The following is a 16,320-nucleotide window of genomic DNA, read 5'->3' as shown; positions in this document are numbered from 1 at the left end:
ATTGTCTGCAAATAGCAGCTTTAGTTAAAAGTTTCCTATTCCTTTAATTTTGAAATATGTGCTTTCTCAGTAAGGACCGAATTCAACAAACACTGATAAGTTTACTTCTAAGCAAAACAGTGTTCCTGCTTAGCAAAGCCTAATTAATTTCACTTCATTTTCCTATCTCATGACTAGAACTATCCTTGTAGGGATAGTTCTTGTAAGGTTTTCAGAGTTCCCTCCTAAGATATTTGGCTATTTTGTATATAGTTAAGCATTATTTTTTTTCTTCTTGCACCTAAATAATACTTTTTAATTACAATGACTGTGTTTTGTGAGGTGTAGTAGTAGTAGTACTGGTACAGAGCAGAAGGAAAATGCTGCAGAATTTTCAGAAGCAGCTCAGAACTTGCAGTCAGACTATCTGCATATGGTCATAACTTTCCCCAGCACTTTCAAAATCATGGCCCATTTCATTTTGCTGCCTTATTTTCTGACACTTTCTGTGCAGAAATGATACCTTGCACAAGGTCTGGACAACAGAAAGCCTTTTACTATAGATTAGAGAACTCTGTATAATCAAGATCAGCGCTGGAGCACTAGTGAGAGCAGATCTTACAGGCAGAGCTGCCGGTTGACTCTGCATGCTGACTGCTAGTGGCCAGCAGACCTACTGCTTTTTCCCATTCATCTGATGAGGTAGCAGAGAAGGACTGGCACAAGGCAATGTAGCCTGCAGTGTCCCAAAGAAAAAGAGCCGTATTGCTCTTTAAAAAAACCTAAACAACTCACAGTGAGTTATCAGATGAGGGCACAAAGTTGCTGGGTCACCTGTGAGTTTTGTTACTTGTGTATATGTTAACTACTGCGCTCAGGTCTAAAATTGTCAGTTAACTCCAAGTAAAAATCATCACAAATCTTTTGTGCTATCTGTTATTACGTTCTTTAGAGAGTTTGGTACACAGATGATGATATTGATAGGAGGTTTTAAGACTTCATGCCAGACAATTTTCTTAATTTAGTTACTTTTGTATTTTGGTAGTGCTGAACAAAACTCTAGTTCAGATAAACTGACTGTTTGCCCGTGCCTTCACTAATAATGCACAGTTCTCTTTGGTTTTGTGCAGTACGTTTGTCCTACATCTTGTTCTCCTTGAGAACTACAGTCAGGGAGTGAACAGCTTATTTTACAAGAGCTACTGAAAACAGCTTTTGTTTGTGAGGCTAAACACTGAAAATGGGATCCAATGGCCTTTGTAGTGCACTGTGTTGCAGGTGTGTGTACTGCAGGAGCTGGCTGATGAAAGAATGGAGATGAATAAAATGAGACCATGAAACAGAGGAACAAAAAAATGAAGTTGGACTCCCATATTTTGGAAACGAATAGGAACCTGCAAGAGTGTCAGTTTTCATCAGAAACTTTTCCAGGTTCTGCTCCAGAACCTCCCTATAGAAACTGTAGGGGAACGCTAATTAATTTTCAAATTGAATTGCATTTCCAAGAAGTAGTAGAAATGAAATGATATACTCTGGCTGACTTGACCTAGCCATAAACTAGAAATAGCTACCAGAAAGCCCCCTTGCATCTTGTGTTGTTACTAAGCTGGGTAAAGCTGCTATAGTGTCCGTCTGTCCATTTTCACCTCCCCCCCCCCCCCCCCTTTATTTGTGTTTTTGTTTTTTGGCACACAGGAGCAAATTTTCAAATTTTAGGTGAGCTCAATTAACTTTTAATATTTACCAGTTTTTTGTTTATTTTAGGACTTTTTCTCAGTGGTATTTCTCAAGTGGAGATGGTTAGTTTGAACAACCATTTAATTAGGATGCTGGAAGTGGCCATTACATTCTAGCTAGAGCTGAAAGTGACATCTGGAGGTGGTATTAGACTAGGACCTGTGAGTGATGGCTGGGCAGCACTGAAGATCTGTTACCATTGGGTTTTTCTATTTTTCTTTAGCTTTATACAGACTGCATACTTCATAACAAAGTAAGCATAAGTATCTGATCTGTTTACACTTAATGCATGAATTTTAAGAGCTGGGAAAGATTGTACTTTATATTGGACAGGCAGAAATGCAGTTGACTAAGTAAGACATCAGGCAGTAGAAAAGCTTCTAGCGTTTTCTTTACAGAAGAGCATTTAAACCTATTAGCAGTTTACACTATGCTTCAGTTTTGCAAAGAAGTCAAGGAAACAGTCAGTGTCTCTGGTGTATCTCTGGATGTTCTTATATTGCTTGATTTAAGCAGGATGAGTACTTAGGTGGTCAGAAAATTCTATATGTTATTTGATATACAAAAAAAAAGCAACACAAAAACCCAGTGCAATTCATTTTGAGGTTTCAGTGCTACAAATTTGGAGACTACCTTAATTACTTTGTTACTTAATTACTAAAGATGGCATTCCCTTGTTTGCTTCAGTGAACAAAATCTACTTTGTTTGCTAACCCAGACCTGTGATATCTCCTCTTTTATTGCCTCTGAGTCATACATTCTTGTATTCTATAGCTGCTGAACTACCTACATCAGCACAAGGCATTCAGTATTTCATCACAAGAGCAACTTTGCGCACCTGCTTAGTTTGTTCTCATTCTACCCAGACAGCCTTGATTAAAATCTTTATTCAGAGCTAGTGAACACTGTGAGATCACTGTTTTTTGCTGTTGTCAGATTTTTTTTTGCTTCGCATTTCCTCTATTAGACTATTCATGCATGTATAATAAAGACAAGATTAATCATAGCGCCAAAGCCTATGATGTGCATCAGATCAAAGTTCTGAAATAGTCAGTGGATAAATACGATTTTTCTTTAATTAAAACAATTAGTTTTCCATACTGCTTTGCAATGAGAATTTAATGTGTGAGCTCTTGTATCAATTTAGTTTTATTATACCCGTGTATTTAGTATGCTACAGTAGAAGTTGAGTCAATATTTCCATTATTATGATCCTATTTTACAATTCTAAAATTAGTATTGTACTCTTTAGGGGGCTTAAATCTAACTAAAAAAGATCACTTAGGGCGGAAACTTGGCATAAAAGCTTTCAACAACATATATTTTGGTGAAAAAGAAAATGTAATTTTGGAATACAATACATTTGTAAATGGGTTAGTTATGAGAATAGAGGAAAATGTTAACTTAAACACATGTTGTAATTTGCAAGTTATTTATTACCAAACTTTTTTTTTAAATATATATACCAAACATGCTTTTATGTGTATTATATTATTTATCATTGATCCTTTGTGTAGAGGGAATGGATGGGGTTGGTAGTGGAGGGAGGGAACGACAGATACCTTTTAGATTTGTATGAGTTTTTCCTGTGCATCTATTTATTTTCACATTTCTAGTTAACGTATGTATTTAAACAAGCCATTAAGATTGTAATGTACAATATCTGATACTACTTTTCAGTGATATGATTGTATAAAGTTTTTCAAAACTGAGGCACAAAACAGCTTATCTCATAATCTTTGATGTAAGATGGTGCTGGAGGCCATCACATCTTCCAGAATTCACTTGTTTTTGTAAGACAACGTTTTGTGAGCAGAAAAATTGTGATTAAAATTTAGAATTTCCTTTTAAATGGAACCTCTCATATGGGTTTACAGGATAAAATAATCACTTCAGTTTCTTCAAAGGCTTTGAATTAAGGTATTTCAACAATATCAAGAATACAGACTAAGGTATTTGTGGAATGGTCTTACCTTACTAATCCTTGTATTGGATGGGAACAAAGTTTGGAAATAAGCCACGGTTTAAGAACTTATCCAGAACATTATTTCATTTTAATCTGTGACTTGCAACAAACTTGTATCGTCATCATTTCAAGTAGCCACAGCTGTCCCTTCGTCATGCATTTGGCAGACACAGAATGATAAATTGCTTGGAAGGTGGGTAGTGAGAGTCAATGGCTTGCTTCAGGTGTTTTTCAGGTACAACTCAGGTGGGAACATAAATATATAGTGTTTCCCTCTGCTGTCTGTCTCATCTTTTAATAGGAATGGATGGCTATTAATGTGACAGATGTTCAGGCAGCCCTTCTGAACCACCTGTCGCAACCATCTATTTCCCAAGGTCTCCATTCCTTCACGCCATTAAGAAATATCTCACTTCTATAAATCTGCCCTTCCCTTCTCTTCCTTCCTCCTCTGGAGATGCTGCCTGCGTTTCTGCAGTTGCTAGGGAGTGTGCGGTGAAGCAGACAGGTGAACTGGGAATGGCTGCAAGGCATAGGAGGGATGGTGTGTGGGTATTGCTGTCTGGGACTGACGTCTTTTGTGGCCTGTGCAGCTGAAGCTCATGCTCTAGAGGGAAAAGCCAGCAGCTGAGGCGTGCTTCAGCTGCTTGAGAGCTTCATGTGTTTCACGTGTTCTGGTTTGGTTAACCTTCTTCAAAGCCACAGATAAAAAAAATCTCTTTAATTTCCAAATTCAGGAATAGCTTGTGACATAGGTGAATTTAAATTGCTCTCAGATGCCAAATTTATCCCTTCTGCTTCAAACAAATCCATTCTTTCCTTGAACTCCTGTAAGTAATGACTTATTAAGGCTTGTTATGCTACATCACCATGGTGGTAATCTTTACTTCAGTAGAACCCAAACTCAACAGATGTTTCCTGTGTGTGTGCATTAAATTATCTGTTCTTGCTCTCGATGTTCTGACTGAGTTTATGATTCATTAGTCTGTTTTAAGGATCTGTTGCTGTACGGAAATTTTTCTGCTTCTCTTGCTGTTTATGCCAACATTATTCTCTAGAATACTTCATGTCTGACCCCATTTGTATTCCATAGTTACAGTGTGTGTACATATATATAGTCTTTCTTTGCAACAGCCCTGAAATTCTCTCAGCAAACTTCTCCTGCCCATAAAGAAAATCAGCAATTCAGAACTGCTGGCAGCCTCCCTCTAAGAGAAGGGTTTGGTACGGGCAGGCAGCCCACATCCCAGAAACTCGTATACTGTAAAGTTGACTAAGCCACGAAGACTTACATTAATGGTTTTGCTTTACAAGATTTTAAACACGTATTTTATTGTAATTCAATTTCCTGTACCTCCTTCATTCTATTATGGATGAGGAAGCAGACCGAGAGCAGGGAGCTGCCTTCTTAATGGCACACAGATTGTCACTGGGAGAGTTAGGAGTGCAACTAATGTTTCTTTAAAATAAATTAATGAAAATGAAATAAAGAAAAGCCAACCAAAACTGACGGGTTAAAACTTTCTGTAAAGCTCTATGTATTTTTCCTCACAGGTGACAGTTACAACTATTGGCTATGGGGATAAAGTACCTCAGACTTGGATTGGGAAGACCATTGCTTCTTGTTTTTCAGTGTTCGCAATTTCATTTTTTGCACTACCTGCGGTAGGTTATTTTTTTGTTGTTGATCCATTCATTGTCAGAGAAAGCTTTTTGTTAATAACTCCTTAAACTACAGAATCTAAAACCAAACACAGAGTTCTTATTGTTTGCAAAATTGGGTTTTCTGTGCATTTGAGAAAGGGATGTGTAATTCAAAATACCTTTTCTGCCCATCTAGGAAGTGCAAAGAAAGTACTTCTCATGTTGTTTACTTCTGGACTTCGTGACTTAATGTTTTGACTTTTTAAGTCATTTACTTGTAGTTTATTCTACTGATTAAGTCCAAGGTAAACTGGAGGGTTCTTATGCACACTCTTCCTCTGGCAGAGCTACAGAAATGGTGTTGCTGGCAGAGGCAGCAGTAAGCAGTCAGGTGCAGTGATGCTGGCAGCTAATGCATCTGCTTGCCAAGTTAATGTATGACTATGGCCAAAGTTTCATGTTCAAAAGTGATTTAGGGATGAGATTTTAAAGATATATTGGCTCTTTGCGCTGAAGACAGATTAGTACTTTCTAACAAGATATGGGGTACCCGAGTACCAAAAGTAAATTCAAGATCAGCAAAACCTAGATTGTGGTTTGGAAACCCAAAATTGTTCAGTGCAAAGAGTCAGTAAGGGTATTGCTTTCAAAAATTTAGCAGTACTTGTAAATGGTCCTTTTAAAATGTTTGTGCGGCCTGAACTGTGCTGTCAAAAGGTCTGTGAAATTGGATGTGAATTGGATGAAAAAAAAATCTGGATCTGAATAGAATATCTCCTACTGTCAAAATCTTGCCAGCTTTATTTTTCAAGTTTTCAAGCAAGTTTTTCAGCTGTATTAGCATAGTATGATTGTGGCAGGGAAGTGGTGGGAATAAGCTTGTGATGGATAATAACAATATTTTTATACCAATACATCCACAAAAATTCTTCACAATATTTAACAGCAGCTGTTAAAACTAAAGTGGCTATTTAAAAGTAGTCATTTTTGGTTGAGTACTTTTAAAGTAAGTATAGATTTTTAAACTCTCCAACATCAGTTTGTCTTCAAGATATATTCTCCCCTTAACTTTTTGCTTTCACGTTTGTACCTTAATTAGAAGAGAGACTTAGTAAATGAAATGACCTGCAAGAGAAATGTGAAAATCTGCTTTTTTGGCTGTTTTTCTTCTTGGACTTGAAAGACAGCAAGATGTCATATAAATACATGTATACCAGCCCCACGTTCACAGTAGTGCTTTTCTGTTTACCTGTAGAAATGAAAGAACACCCCAGCACCACCTTTATCACTGAGATTCTATTATTGAGTTGAACAATTTCTGTGAGTTGGCCATAAATGAAAACTTAGGATTTGAAGCTCTATTGGTAACTGTTGCACACTGCCTTTCTTCCTTTTTAAATGAGAGGAACTGTCTAAGATCCCAGACAAAAATAATTGCTGTGGCTAAATGAAACTGGTGTGAGTTCTGGGTCTAGCAGTGATCCTGCATTTTCCAAACATGGGATGTTTGATCATCATTAAGTCTTTGATCTTGGCTCAATGATTGTAATAGGAAAGGTCTTTCCTGTTTCTTTCAAAGCACTGAGTGATTAATACAGTTCTTACAGATTGAGCCAAGATCACTGGCTGCCCTGATTCCTTGACTGCAGAAAGCAGATTATGCTTTTTTGAGTAGGTGCAGTTATATAAGCTGATTTATGGAAGATTTCAGTATTTTTATCTGTCTGGTAGTAGAATCTTTGTTAAATATCACTGTAGCTATGCACATGACCACATTAGTGACTTGCCTTATACTTAATTATGGACTTTAAACTATGTTTGGAAGCTGCTTCCAGTGCCGTGCTGCTTATCCTGAAAATGCTTGAGATGGCCTCAAGTTAAATTCACCTTAGTCCTGACTAATTTTAATGTTCCTTTTCCTTTTTCTTGTCTTTCCATCCCTGCATAGGATAATGTATAAATGAAGGAGTTGCTATACTACAGTTAAAAAGGCTTTCTTGTGATCTGAATCTTACCATGCCAAAGCTTTATTAATAATAAAAATGAAGTTAAGCACATCAGGTTTATATTTTTCCCTATTCTGTCATTGTCCTGCACAAGCATTTTATGAGGCTTTTGGAGGGTATGAATTACCACTTCTGCTTGCTTTTTAGTGTTTGAACTCAGCGGACTTAAACAGGTTTTGAATCAGGGCAGGAGAGAATTCATAGTTTGTTTCAACAAGTAATATTAACTGAGTCTAAAAACAATATTAAGTCATTTCCTCTAAGTAATTATTGGAGTTTTATGGTGCTGAATGGGAGTTTATTAATAACATAATTTGGCAAGCTTGTATGCTTTCTTTCGTCCTTTTAAAAATATATTAAAACAAAAAATTAGTTGCATGTTTTCTTTGTTCCCAAAGGGAATCCTTGGTTCAGGCTTTGCCCTGAAGGTACAGCAGAAACAAAGACAGAAGCATTTCAACCGTCAAATTCCAGCTGCTGCCTCTCTCATACAGGTACAAAGCTCTTGCATTTCACGTATCATCATTTTTCTCCATTTTCTCCATGTACTTTTTTCAAAACTTGGCAATGTTCCGTGGCCTAATTCATGTAGAAAATTGCATAAGACTTAGAGATACAAGTCTCTTAAACAACTTTTGTGTTTACAGTGGTGTTTCCAACTAATGAGCAGGAAACTTCACTCCCAAATCAGGTCAAATTCTTTGCTTTAGCAGTTTAAAGTAGAAACTGAAGGCTATCCTGTGGCTACTGAACAGTTTAACTGTGGAGAAAGTTATGAAATGCTGTGTTTACAGTAGTAAAAAATAGAGAGGAGGCTTCATGTAAAATCACGTTTTAAAACAATATTGTTCCTCGTAGAAACAAATGTCAGATATATTTCATTTTTCTTTATACAAATCAATTCTTAAAAATCTCAGCTTTCAGAGAATTAATTTGGAGATGGAAATGTGAGATTCTGCAAAGTCAATTTTTTTCCGAAGGATTTCATAGAGGCAGAAAATTTAATGCCATCTATTAAAAGTATGGTTGCAGTTCTGTGCGAAGCTGGCATTCAACACACAAGAAGTATTAGTGTTGATTCTAGGCAGTATTTTTTCCTCTTTGTTTCCCCCTCACTCAGTTTCTGTGTGTAGCTATAGAAGTATGTAATCAAATTCAAAAGAAATGTAGATGTACTCCTATGTTGTATCATTTTTGCCTTCTCGTATGACTTATTTCTCCACCTTCATGAGTGAATGTGGATTTCCAGGTCAGGCTCTTTATGGAAACAGTAGCTAACTGTAAAGTTTATGCTTGAAACTAAACAGTCCCAGAGTTAATGTGAAAAAGTTTTAAATTTAGAGCTCTGGTATTAGCCAGAGATTAACCAAAAGTCTTCAGACTTGCTGTGTTTTGTTTGGATTACATGGTCAGAGAAAGGTACAGTTTTGCAAAGAATGGGTACTTACAGCGGAGGGCCACAAAGATGGTGAAGGGCCTGGAGCATCTCCCCTATGAAGAAAGGCTAAGTGAACTGGGTCTGTTCAGCCTTGAGAAAAGAAGACTGAGAGGGGACCTGATCCAGGTTTATAAATATCTGAGGTGTGGCGGCCATAGTGGTGAGGCCAGTCTCTTTTCAGTGGTACGTGGAGACAGGATGAGGGGAAACAGACATAAGCTGCAGCATAGGAAGTTTCGCACGAATGTGCGTAAGAACTTCTTCACGGTGAGGGTGACGGAGCACTGGAACAGGCTGCCCAGGGAGGTTGTGGAATCTCCTTCTCTGGAGATATTCAAGTCTCGCCTGGACGCCTACCTGTGCGACCTGGTGTAGGGAACCTGCTTTGGCAGGGGGGTTGGTCTCGATGATCTCTAGAGGTCCCTTCCAACCCCTACAATTCTGTGATTCTGTGATTCTGTGATTAGTGTTCCCACTGATTCTTCTGGAAATCAGCCTCAAATTATTTTGATGTCCGAGACTGCATGTCTAGAATGTCATACTTGGCTTCATCTGAAATATTAAAGAGTGGAGGAAAGACAGTGAGTTGTTGATTACTTGTTATGAGTACTCATTATTAATATTTGCTAGTAGTTGTGGATATGTAGAAGCCCAATTGAGTAAGTTCTCTGCATCTGATTTACAAAGCAATTACTCTGAAACCAGTAAGTTTGTGAAATAAGTTCAGGAGAGGGCAACAGCTGAAATTAGCAATTCTTTTTCTTGTGTTCCTTCTTGCTTTCTTTTAGAATCCACTTGTTTCTTCCAGTATCCTATTAACTGTTGTGGGAATTATATGATTGTTTGATCCTTTAGTTTCCAAATGCTGTCTGCTTTTTCTCTATCATTCTGCATTGCTTTATTTCTTTCATCTTATGTATTCTGCCTTTTCCTGCTTGAGTGTATGTGAATGTCTTATATATATATGTAGCGTAGAAGTGAGGATCTACCTTTTTAATCTGGAGACTAATTCTTAATCATCTTTGATCACATATTTACATTTTAAGAGAAAATGCAGCAGTGCTTTGTCTCTGGTCTCATTTCCTAGCCCTGCTTTTCCTCCTTTGCTCTTTGAACTTAGTACTTTAATCATTGGTTGTTGGGGGAGGTGGAAGGTTGCTTTTGTTTTTTGGCTTCTGCTTAAATAATTGTGCTGTTTCATCATGTGCTCCGTATCATCACTTCCTTGTAAGAATATAGCCTTACTGACCATATCACAATTTCTTCTTTTCCTGACAGTACTCTTGTGGAAGAATGATTTTTTTACTTTTTTTCTCTTTAGGGGCCTGAAACATGGGATGCAATAGGCAAGGCATTCAGAGTTTCAAAATTACAGAGGGAAACTGGGGCAGAACAAGAAATTCAGCTCCAGTCTCCGGAGGCCTGTCTAGATTCTCTTTTATTATTTGCTGCTAATGCAAGTACAAGTAGTACTTGAAAACATTGGTCTTACTTTCTATTTTGCCCAACTCAAACTAAGTGTTTTTTGTTTACTGATTAAGGATTCTGAACCGTTCTGAGTTAGTGCTTTCATGGGAGAAACTACAGTGTGCTTATAGATTTCTTATGCGCTGACTTAGAAGTTACTGTGTAGTATGGGTTACGAGAAATCCCATTGCATTGATTGTTCCATTGCCACAACTTTTTCTCTAGACCGCCTGGAGATGCTATGCAGCAGAAAACCCAGACTCTTCAACATGGAAAATATATATTCGAAGACCTGCCAGAAATTATCATTTGCTGTCACCCAGTCCAAAACCAAAGAAATCAGTGATGGTATCATTAACTAACATTTCTTTATATAGAAATTTCAGATGTTTTTAATTGGATCGAATATTTTTACACTCCAATGGCTAATTGTTTTTTTTTTTTTTTTGCTATACAGAGTTTTACTAGGTTTCAAAATTTTGTTTACTAATCAGTTTTGTGGTTTTCAGTATACAAACATTTTAAACTGCAACTTAATTTGCTTCAGTTACCAAGCTTGAATTATTTTTTATTGCATTTATGAGTTTGGAAAAGAACGATAATGATCTACCTAAGGCATGTCAATCCATTACTTAATGTTGTTTGCAAAAGTATGTGCAAAGAAAAAAACCCAGAAAATATATATTTCCAAAACTGTAACTTATAACTACTTTAAAACACAGAAACAAAAGAGTAACCCACATCCTGATGCTTCACTCAGCTATTGATTTTATGGTTTTCTAATACATCTTGGGCCTATGTATGCTATGTTTTATTCCGTAGCTTAGAATGTTTGTTTATTCTTTTAAGATACAGCAAGAAAAACTCTTTACAATGTGTATCTTTACATTATGTAATACTTCATTCTCTCTTTTGGATGTGTGGTAATCATGCACTGGGAAGGAGAGGATGTTTTACAAAAATTTCTCATATTATCATAGATTCATCTGAATTCAATAGCACTCTATCCATTTGCTCTCTGCTGAAGGTATGATTTATTGTATCCATTAAAATGGTAAAGATATTCTAGAAAGTTTCATTTATATAAACTGTTGCAGAGTTAGCCAATTATTATTGCAGGCAAGGGGTTTGCTAATGATGATGTATGGAATTCTAGGGATTAGCCAGTTTGGGGGGATGCAATCTTATTAAGAAATTCACAGTATAGAGTGATGAAAGTAGAATTGGTTATGTACTCTTTTATGTGGTTATAGCTCATTAGGGACTTTGTTATTATTGTAGACAATGAAGAGCTGATTTAATGTGGCTTGCTTTGGTAATTTAATGTATGTGCATTTTTAGGTTAAAAAGAAGAAATTTAAGCTAGACAAGGACAACGGGCCTTCTTCTCCAGATAAGATGTTAACAGTTCCACACATCACTTATGACCATGTGACGGATGACAAGAAACCTGATTTCTGTTTTGATACATATGAAAATTCTGGTAAGCAATTTGTTGTAGAATGCATTGTCTTCTGTTAATGATTTATGCGTAGGCACTCGTTAATGTGTAGAAGAGAAAGGACAGAACTAGTTCTTGTCCTTATTACTAAAGTAAGAGAATTTTGCTTTTTGACTTTGCTGGCTTGTCTGGTTAAGGTTCAGCTGTCCCTGTAATGAATATATTCTGTTGTAGACAAACTAAGATTCTTTGTCGCTTCTGCCTGCTGGAAGAGCTACCCTCTCTGAGGCGCTTGCAGTCCCCAGTTCTTCAATTGATTAGAGATATCAGCTGCTAGCTTTTCCATGTGTAATTTACTCAAGACATGTTACTATCATGCTGGTACCTCAATCAAAAAGGTTTGACGTATCTTGGCAGCTTAGAGCATAGTCTGCTATGTGAAAGCATTGTCTGCTCCTACCATCTGGTCAGTGGAGCCGGCTGTGAATCAAATTTTGAAAGCAGAAGTGCTGAGGATAAATGTTTATGCATCTATATTAACTGTCACTGTGCAAAAAGGTACAGTGTGAGGAAAAAGAAGAAAGGGCCATGTTTGGTGACCACCTCATAATTAATACTTCAGGAACCGGTGCTTGAGTTTTCATCTGTCTGCTCAAATTTTGACACAGCACCAATTTTAATTCAGACAAAAAGTCTCACCTTCTGTGTACTTGATCATATGTTTCTGTAACATTTCACGTGCTGCAACCTTCTTTCTGTGCTTTTTCATTCTTTCTTAGCTCCTATTACAGAATGGCTATAATTTGCATCTGGCAGTAGAGATGATAAAGCTGTTAAAAGGTGGGCAAATACTAAGTTCAATTTGTAAACTCACTCTGAGCATAGATACCTATTTTCGGTACAATCAATGAAACAACTATACAAATGCTTTGTTTTGAAAAGTCCTACCTTTTACCACTGAGTTTCTAAAGCTCAATTTGCAGGCAGCCAGCTTCTGCCACTTCAAAAATCAGCTGCATAGCTTTCAACAAATGGATTTTCTCTAATTTCTTCTGACACTTAACTTTTTCCTTTTTTATCTGTGTTCTACTCTCTCTAAACTGTTACAAGTATACAGGACAAACAGGAATGTTAAAATTGCTTGGTAAGTGGAGGAAAATTTTATCTGTAGCATGCAAACTTATGATGAAGTAACATTGATTGCAGTGCTTTTTGTGTGTCTAGTGCTGTATAGTTTCTAAGAAATCTTGTACAGCCGAGGAGATCTAGACAGACCAAAATCTACATTCTCACATTTGTAATTGCACAGACAATTTCATTACAAAGAAGAAAGCACTTATAAATATTTGTATATAAATAGACTATCCTTGTTGTTTCTTCATAATTGAGAAAAATGGATAGTGTATGGATAAACAATAGACAAAAGATGATATAATATAACTCAAACTTCATCTAGCAATTAAGTTATGTGCTCAGATAACCAAGAATTTCTAAACAAATAGATTGGGACGTGAGAAGAATTTCCAGATTTGACCTCTGAAATTGGGCTCCCTGAAGTAAATGCATCTGTTCCTGTAAAAATGCTCTGTAGATATTTGTGAACAGATGGGGACCCATAAATTAAATACTTTATTTTACTGTTTGTCTGGATTCTGTGATCACTTAAGCAGCCATGGAACCCTCTGATGTTTCTAATATACTTGTTTGGGCATTTTCTTAATGCTTGAGTGTTCCTCAAAGACTTAGGATTAGAGCTAGATACAGACCAAAAAAAAAAAAAAAAAAAAAAAAGCCAAACCTGTGATTTAGTAAGAGTGCTGTGAGCCACCTGTAGGTTTCCTGTACTGCAGCCACCAAAGGCATTAGAGATTTCATTATTCAATTGCAGTGATCCTTGGATTTTGACTAAAACATCTGAAATTACAGAGCTCAATTTCTCCTCTGAATCCACATGCAACATAAGTGTAGTAGGGGTAGTAAAAGAGCAAAAAGTAAACTTTATGTCCCTCACTCCCCATGGTCTTGGTTTGCCCATTTCCAAGAAGTGCATATCTTTTGGGGCTGATCATGGGAATCTCAGGAGAGGAGCAAGAGCCATGAAATCACCTGCTCTCTATAAGTAAGAAGCATCAGAGGAGTTTTGCCAGCAATCACAGCTTAAATTTCGTAGCCAAAAGAGTAAACTCATGGACCTGAGAGTTCACTTGAAACCGTTCTCACAGGCACTCAAAGAAATTGAGGAGAAACTCAATTTGTAAGATTACATTCTTTCTTCTGGCATCCTTGGTTCAGCAAGGACTGAAGAGTTTTGGCTGGAGCATGCCAGCTTGCAAAATTTGTTGGATTTTGTTTGTTTTGTTCTAAAGAGTTAAAAAAAAAAGCACTATTATGATTATTTAAAAGAAATAAAGCATGAATGTTTTGTTTTGCTGAGTCTTTCTCAGTACTGACTACTCATCTGTCTGAAAATTTTCCCCAGGAAATCCAAATTGAGGCAGGCACTCAGCTTAAATGGTTGAAGCTGGCTGTCATAACTGGCATTTTTAATGCAATGTACCATGTTGCTTCTAACATCAGTGGCAGCTATATTGTAGAACCAGACCAAGAGTAGTACAAGGTTGTACTCTTTGGAAGGGAAACACTTGAGGGAGCCATGAAGTCAGGAAGGAGCAGGCAAACATATAGATGACATTTTTCAAGATAGGACTGGCTTCTAGGGAGGAATACTGTGCCAAAGAATTTTTGAAGAGGCACAATGCCTCCCCTAGTGGTCGTTTAATATTCTGCTAATATGCAATGCAAACTGGAAGAGTTTCCCAGACTCTATTTCCCAGTATTATTTATTTTTAAAGATGTCATGCTGCATCTTAGGTACGTCTGCATCTCCTCGGCTGTCTGTCTGGAACTTTTTTCTTTCTTCCCCCCACCCCTCCTATCTCTGTTTTATGTGTATCTTTACTATAACTCAGATTGTCAGCGTTCCTGGCCATCCTTTTCCACAGACCAGCAATCTTCCAGCGCCCCTTCCTCTCCAGGTAAATCTCATAATATTTCATTGCTCCATCACCTTTGTTAATTACTAAAATCTTGCAGTGTTCTGTCTGGAATTGTGTGTTGTGGCACAGAAAATTATAGTGCAGATTTTTTAAGAAAGCATAGGCTTCTTATTAGAATTTTAAGCTTGGAAAGTTTTTTGGATTGTGAACTGCAAATGTTGAAATAAATACTAGCCAGCGTTATTTTTCTAAATGCATTAATTAAAACTTAACTTTTCCATGCTTAAAAGTGTTTTCAATTTTTGATTGTCCTTGCAGAAGAGGAATTGGAAGCTGTTTTTTCGCATAAAAACATCCCACTACCAGAAAAGAAGCTCCATGAATGTCATAGGGCATACAAAATTGTGTTAGTAATGTAGAAAACTCATCAGTAATTTCTTGTGAGTGATTGTGATTATAGTCACTGATTAAGAAGTTTGGACCTCCTGTTTTAGAGTGGGAGTTCTCATGGTAGGGGGAGTGTATTCTTCACCATTTGAAAGTAGCTCTTGGCCCAGCGTTATCAGTTGAATAGTCATACTTTCTACTGCTATCCATCAAATACAAAGATAATAAATTTTGGGGACCCCTGAATTCTGGTAAATATCCCTTGCTGTATCTGTTTACTGTTTCTTTTCACTCATCATCCATTGAATTTTTCTTTTTAAAGCCTTTTTTTGTGTGTGTGTTTGAGAAACAGCCATTCAGAGTCCAATGGGTATGGATTTCTTTTTATATCATTTCTATTAGGTGTTCAGGAATCTAATTGCTGGCCTCTGTACCAGAGTGGCAGAGATCACGACAAACTTCTGTTTCTTGTCTTCAGCTTTACCCTTTTGGCAATTCTCAGTAATGTTTGCTTATGGATGAGGGTTAAGAAATTCTGACTTTTTATCAGTTTAGAAATCTTTTGTTCAGCTTGGGCAAAACGTTTGCCTTGAAGCCTTAACACAGACGTTTTTTCAATCAATCACTAGAAAATTAACTTTTGCAGGCTGTTGACCTGACTAAGTAACAAGCTGCCTCATCCCACTAAAATGCCTAATGATCAATTGAAAAAAAACACTCTGTGGTCCAGTCCCTGAGGGCCAGCAGCGTACTTTTCCTGTGTAGATGTGTAAGTCATGAGAGAGATTGTAATTTCTGGCATCGGTCTTCTTCCTGGCTTTTCAGCTCTTACAGTGAGCAAGTCAGCAATGATAAAGCTGTACATGGGGCAGTTAGCTCCCTGGTGCTCTGAAGGAGAGTTACTTCAACAGAATGTGTGGAAGGGAACCCTTTGTGAACGCCATGCTCTTCCCTTGCCCCCTCCTCACAAGCAGATTGCATGGAGGTGTTTTGAAGTGGTTCCTCCTTTATGTTTGAAGCAGCAAGATTATATATATGAATGAGAGAATAAAAAGTAGAGAACTGCATTAGTCACTAGAACAGAACATGATCTTGGTTATGACCATCTTAGAAATTTTTAAAATAAAGAGAGAGAGACTCTACTTGCCTTTTATTAAGGAGCTTCTCATCTCAATATTCTCAGTCAGTTAATAGGTAAATATTGGCTTCCTGTTCCAGATGAGGGTAGTTACTGAATTAAAATGGGTGTGTTAGTGAAT

General features: G+C 37.1%; 1 protein-coding gene across 7 annotated transcripts in view; it reads left to right on the top strand.

Annotated features, from left to right (window-relative positions):
• The window catches only part of KCNQ1 (potassium voltage-gated channel subfamily Q member 1), a 332,148-nt gene that overhangs the window by 88,346 nt on the left and 227,482 nt on the right, over positions 1-16,320 (top strand). For 3 of the 7 annotated variants that reach the window (XM_085224288.1, XM_085224290.1, XM_085224294.1), the window contains exons 7-12: positions 5,237-5,347; positions 7,731-7,826; positions 10,463-10,585; positions 11,579-11,720; positions 12,796-12,822; positions 14,648-14,713. In XM_085224288.1, the coding sequence (XP_085080414.1) occupies positions 5,237-5,347; positions 7,731-7,826; positions 10,463-10,585; positions 11,579-11,720; positions 12,796-12,822; positions 14,648-14,713 (565 nt within the window). The remainder of the gene's footprint in view (positions 1-5,236; positions 5,348-7,730; positions 7,827-10,462; positions 10,586-11,578; positions 11,721-12,795; positions 12,823-14,647; positions 14,714-16,320) is intronic. The other 4 variants (XM_085224289.1, XM_085224291.1, XM_085224292.1 and 1 more) reach the window with 2 other exon arrangements.

This window comes from Meleagris gallopavo, chromosome 5, assembly GCF_905368555.1.
Source record: "Meleagris gallopavo chromosome 5, MGAL_WU_HG_1.1, whole genome shotgun sequence".
NCBI lineage: Eukaryota > Metazoa > Chordata > Aves > Galliformes > Phasianidae > Meleagris > Meleagris gallopavo.
This window is presented reverse-complemented; position numbering and strand designations above follow the sequence as displayed.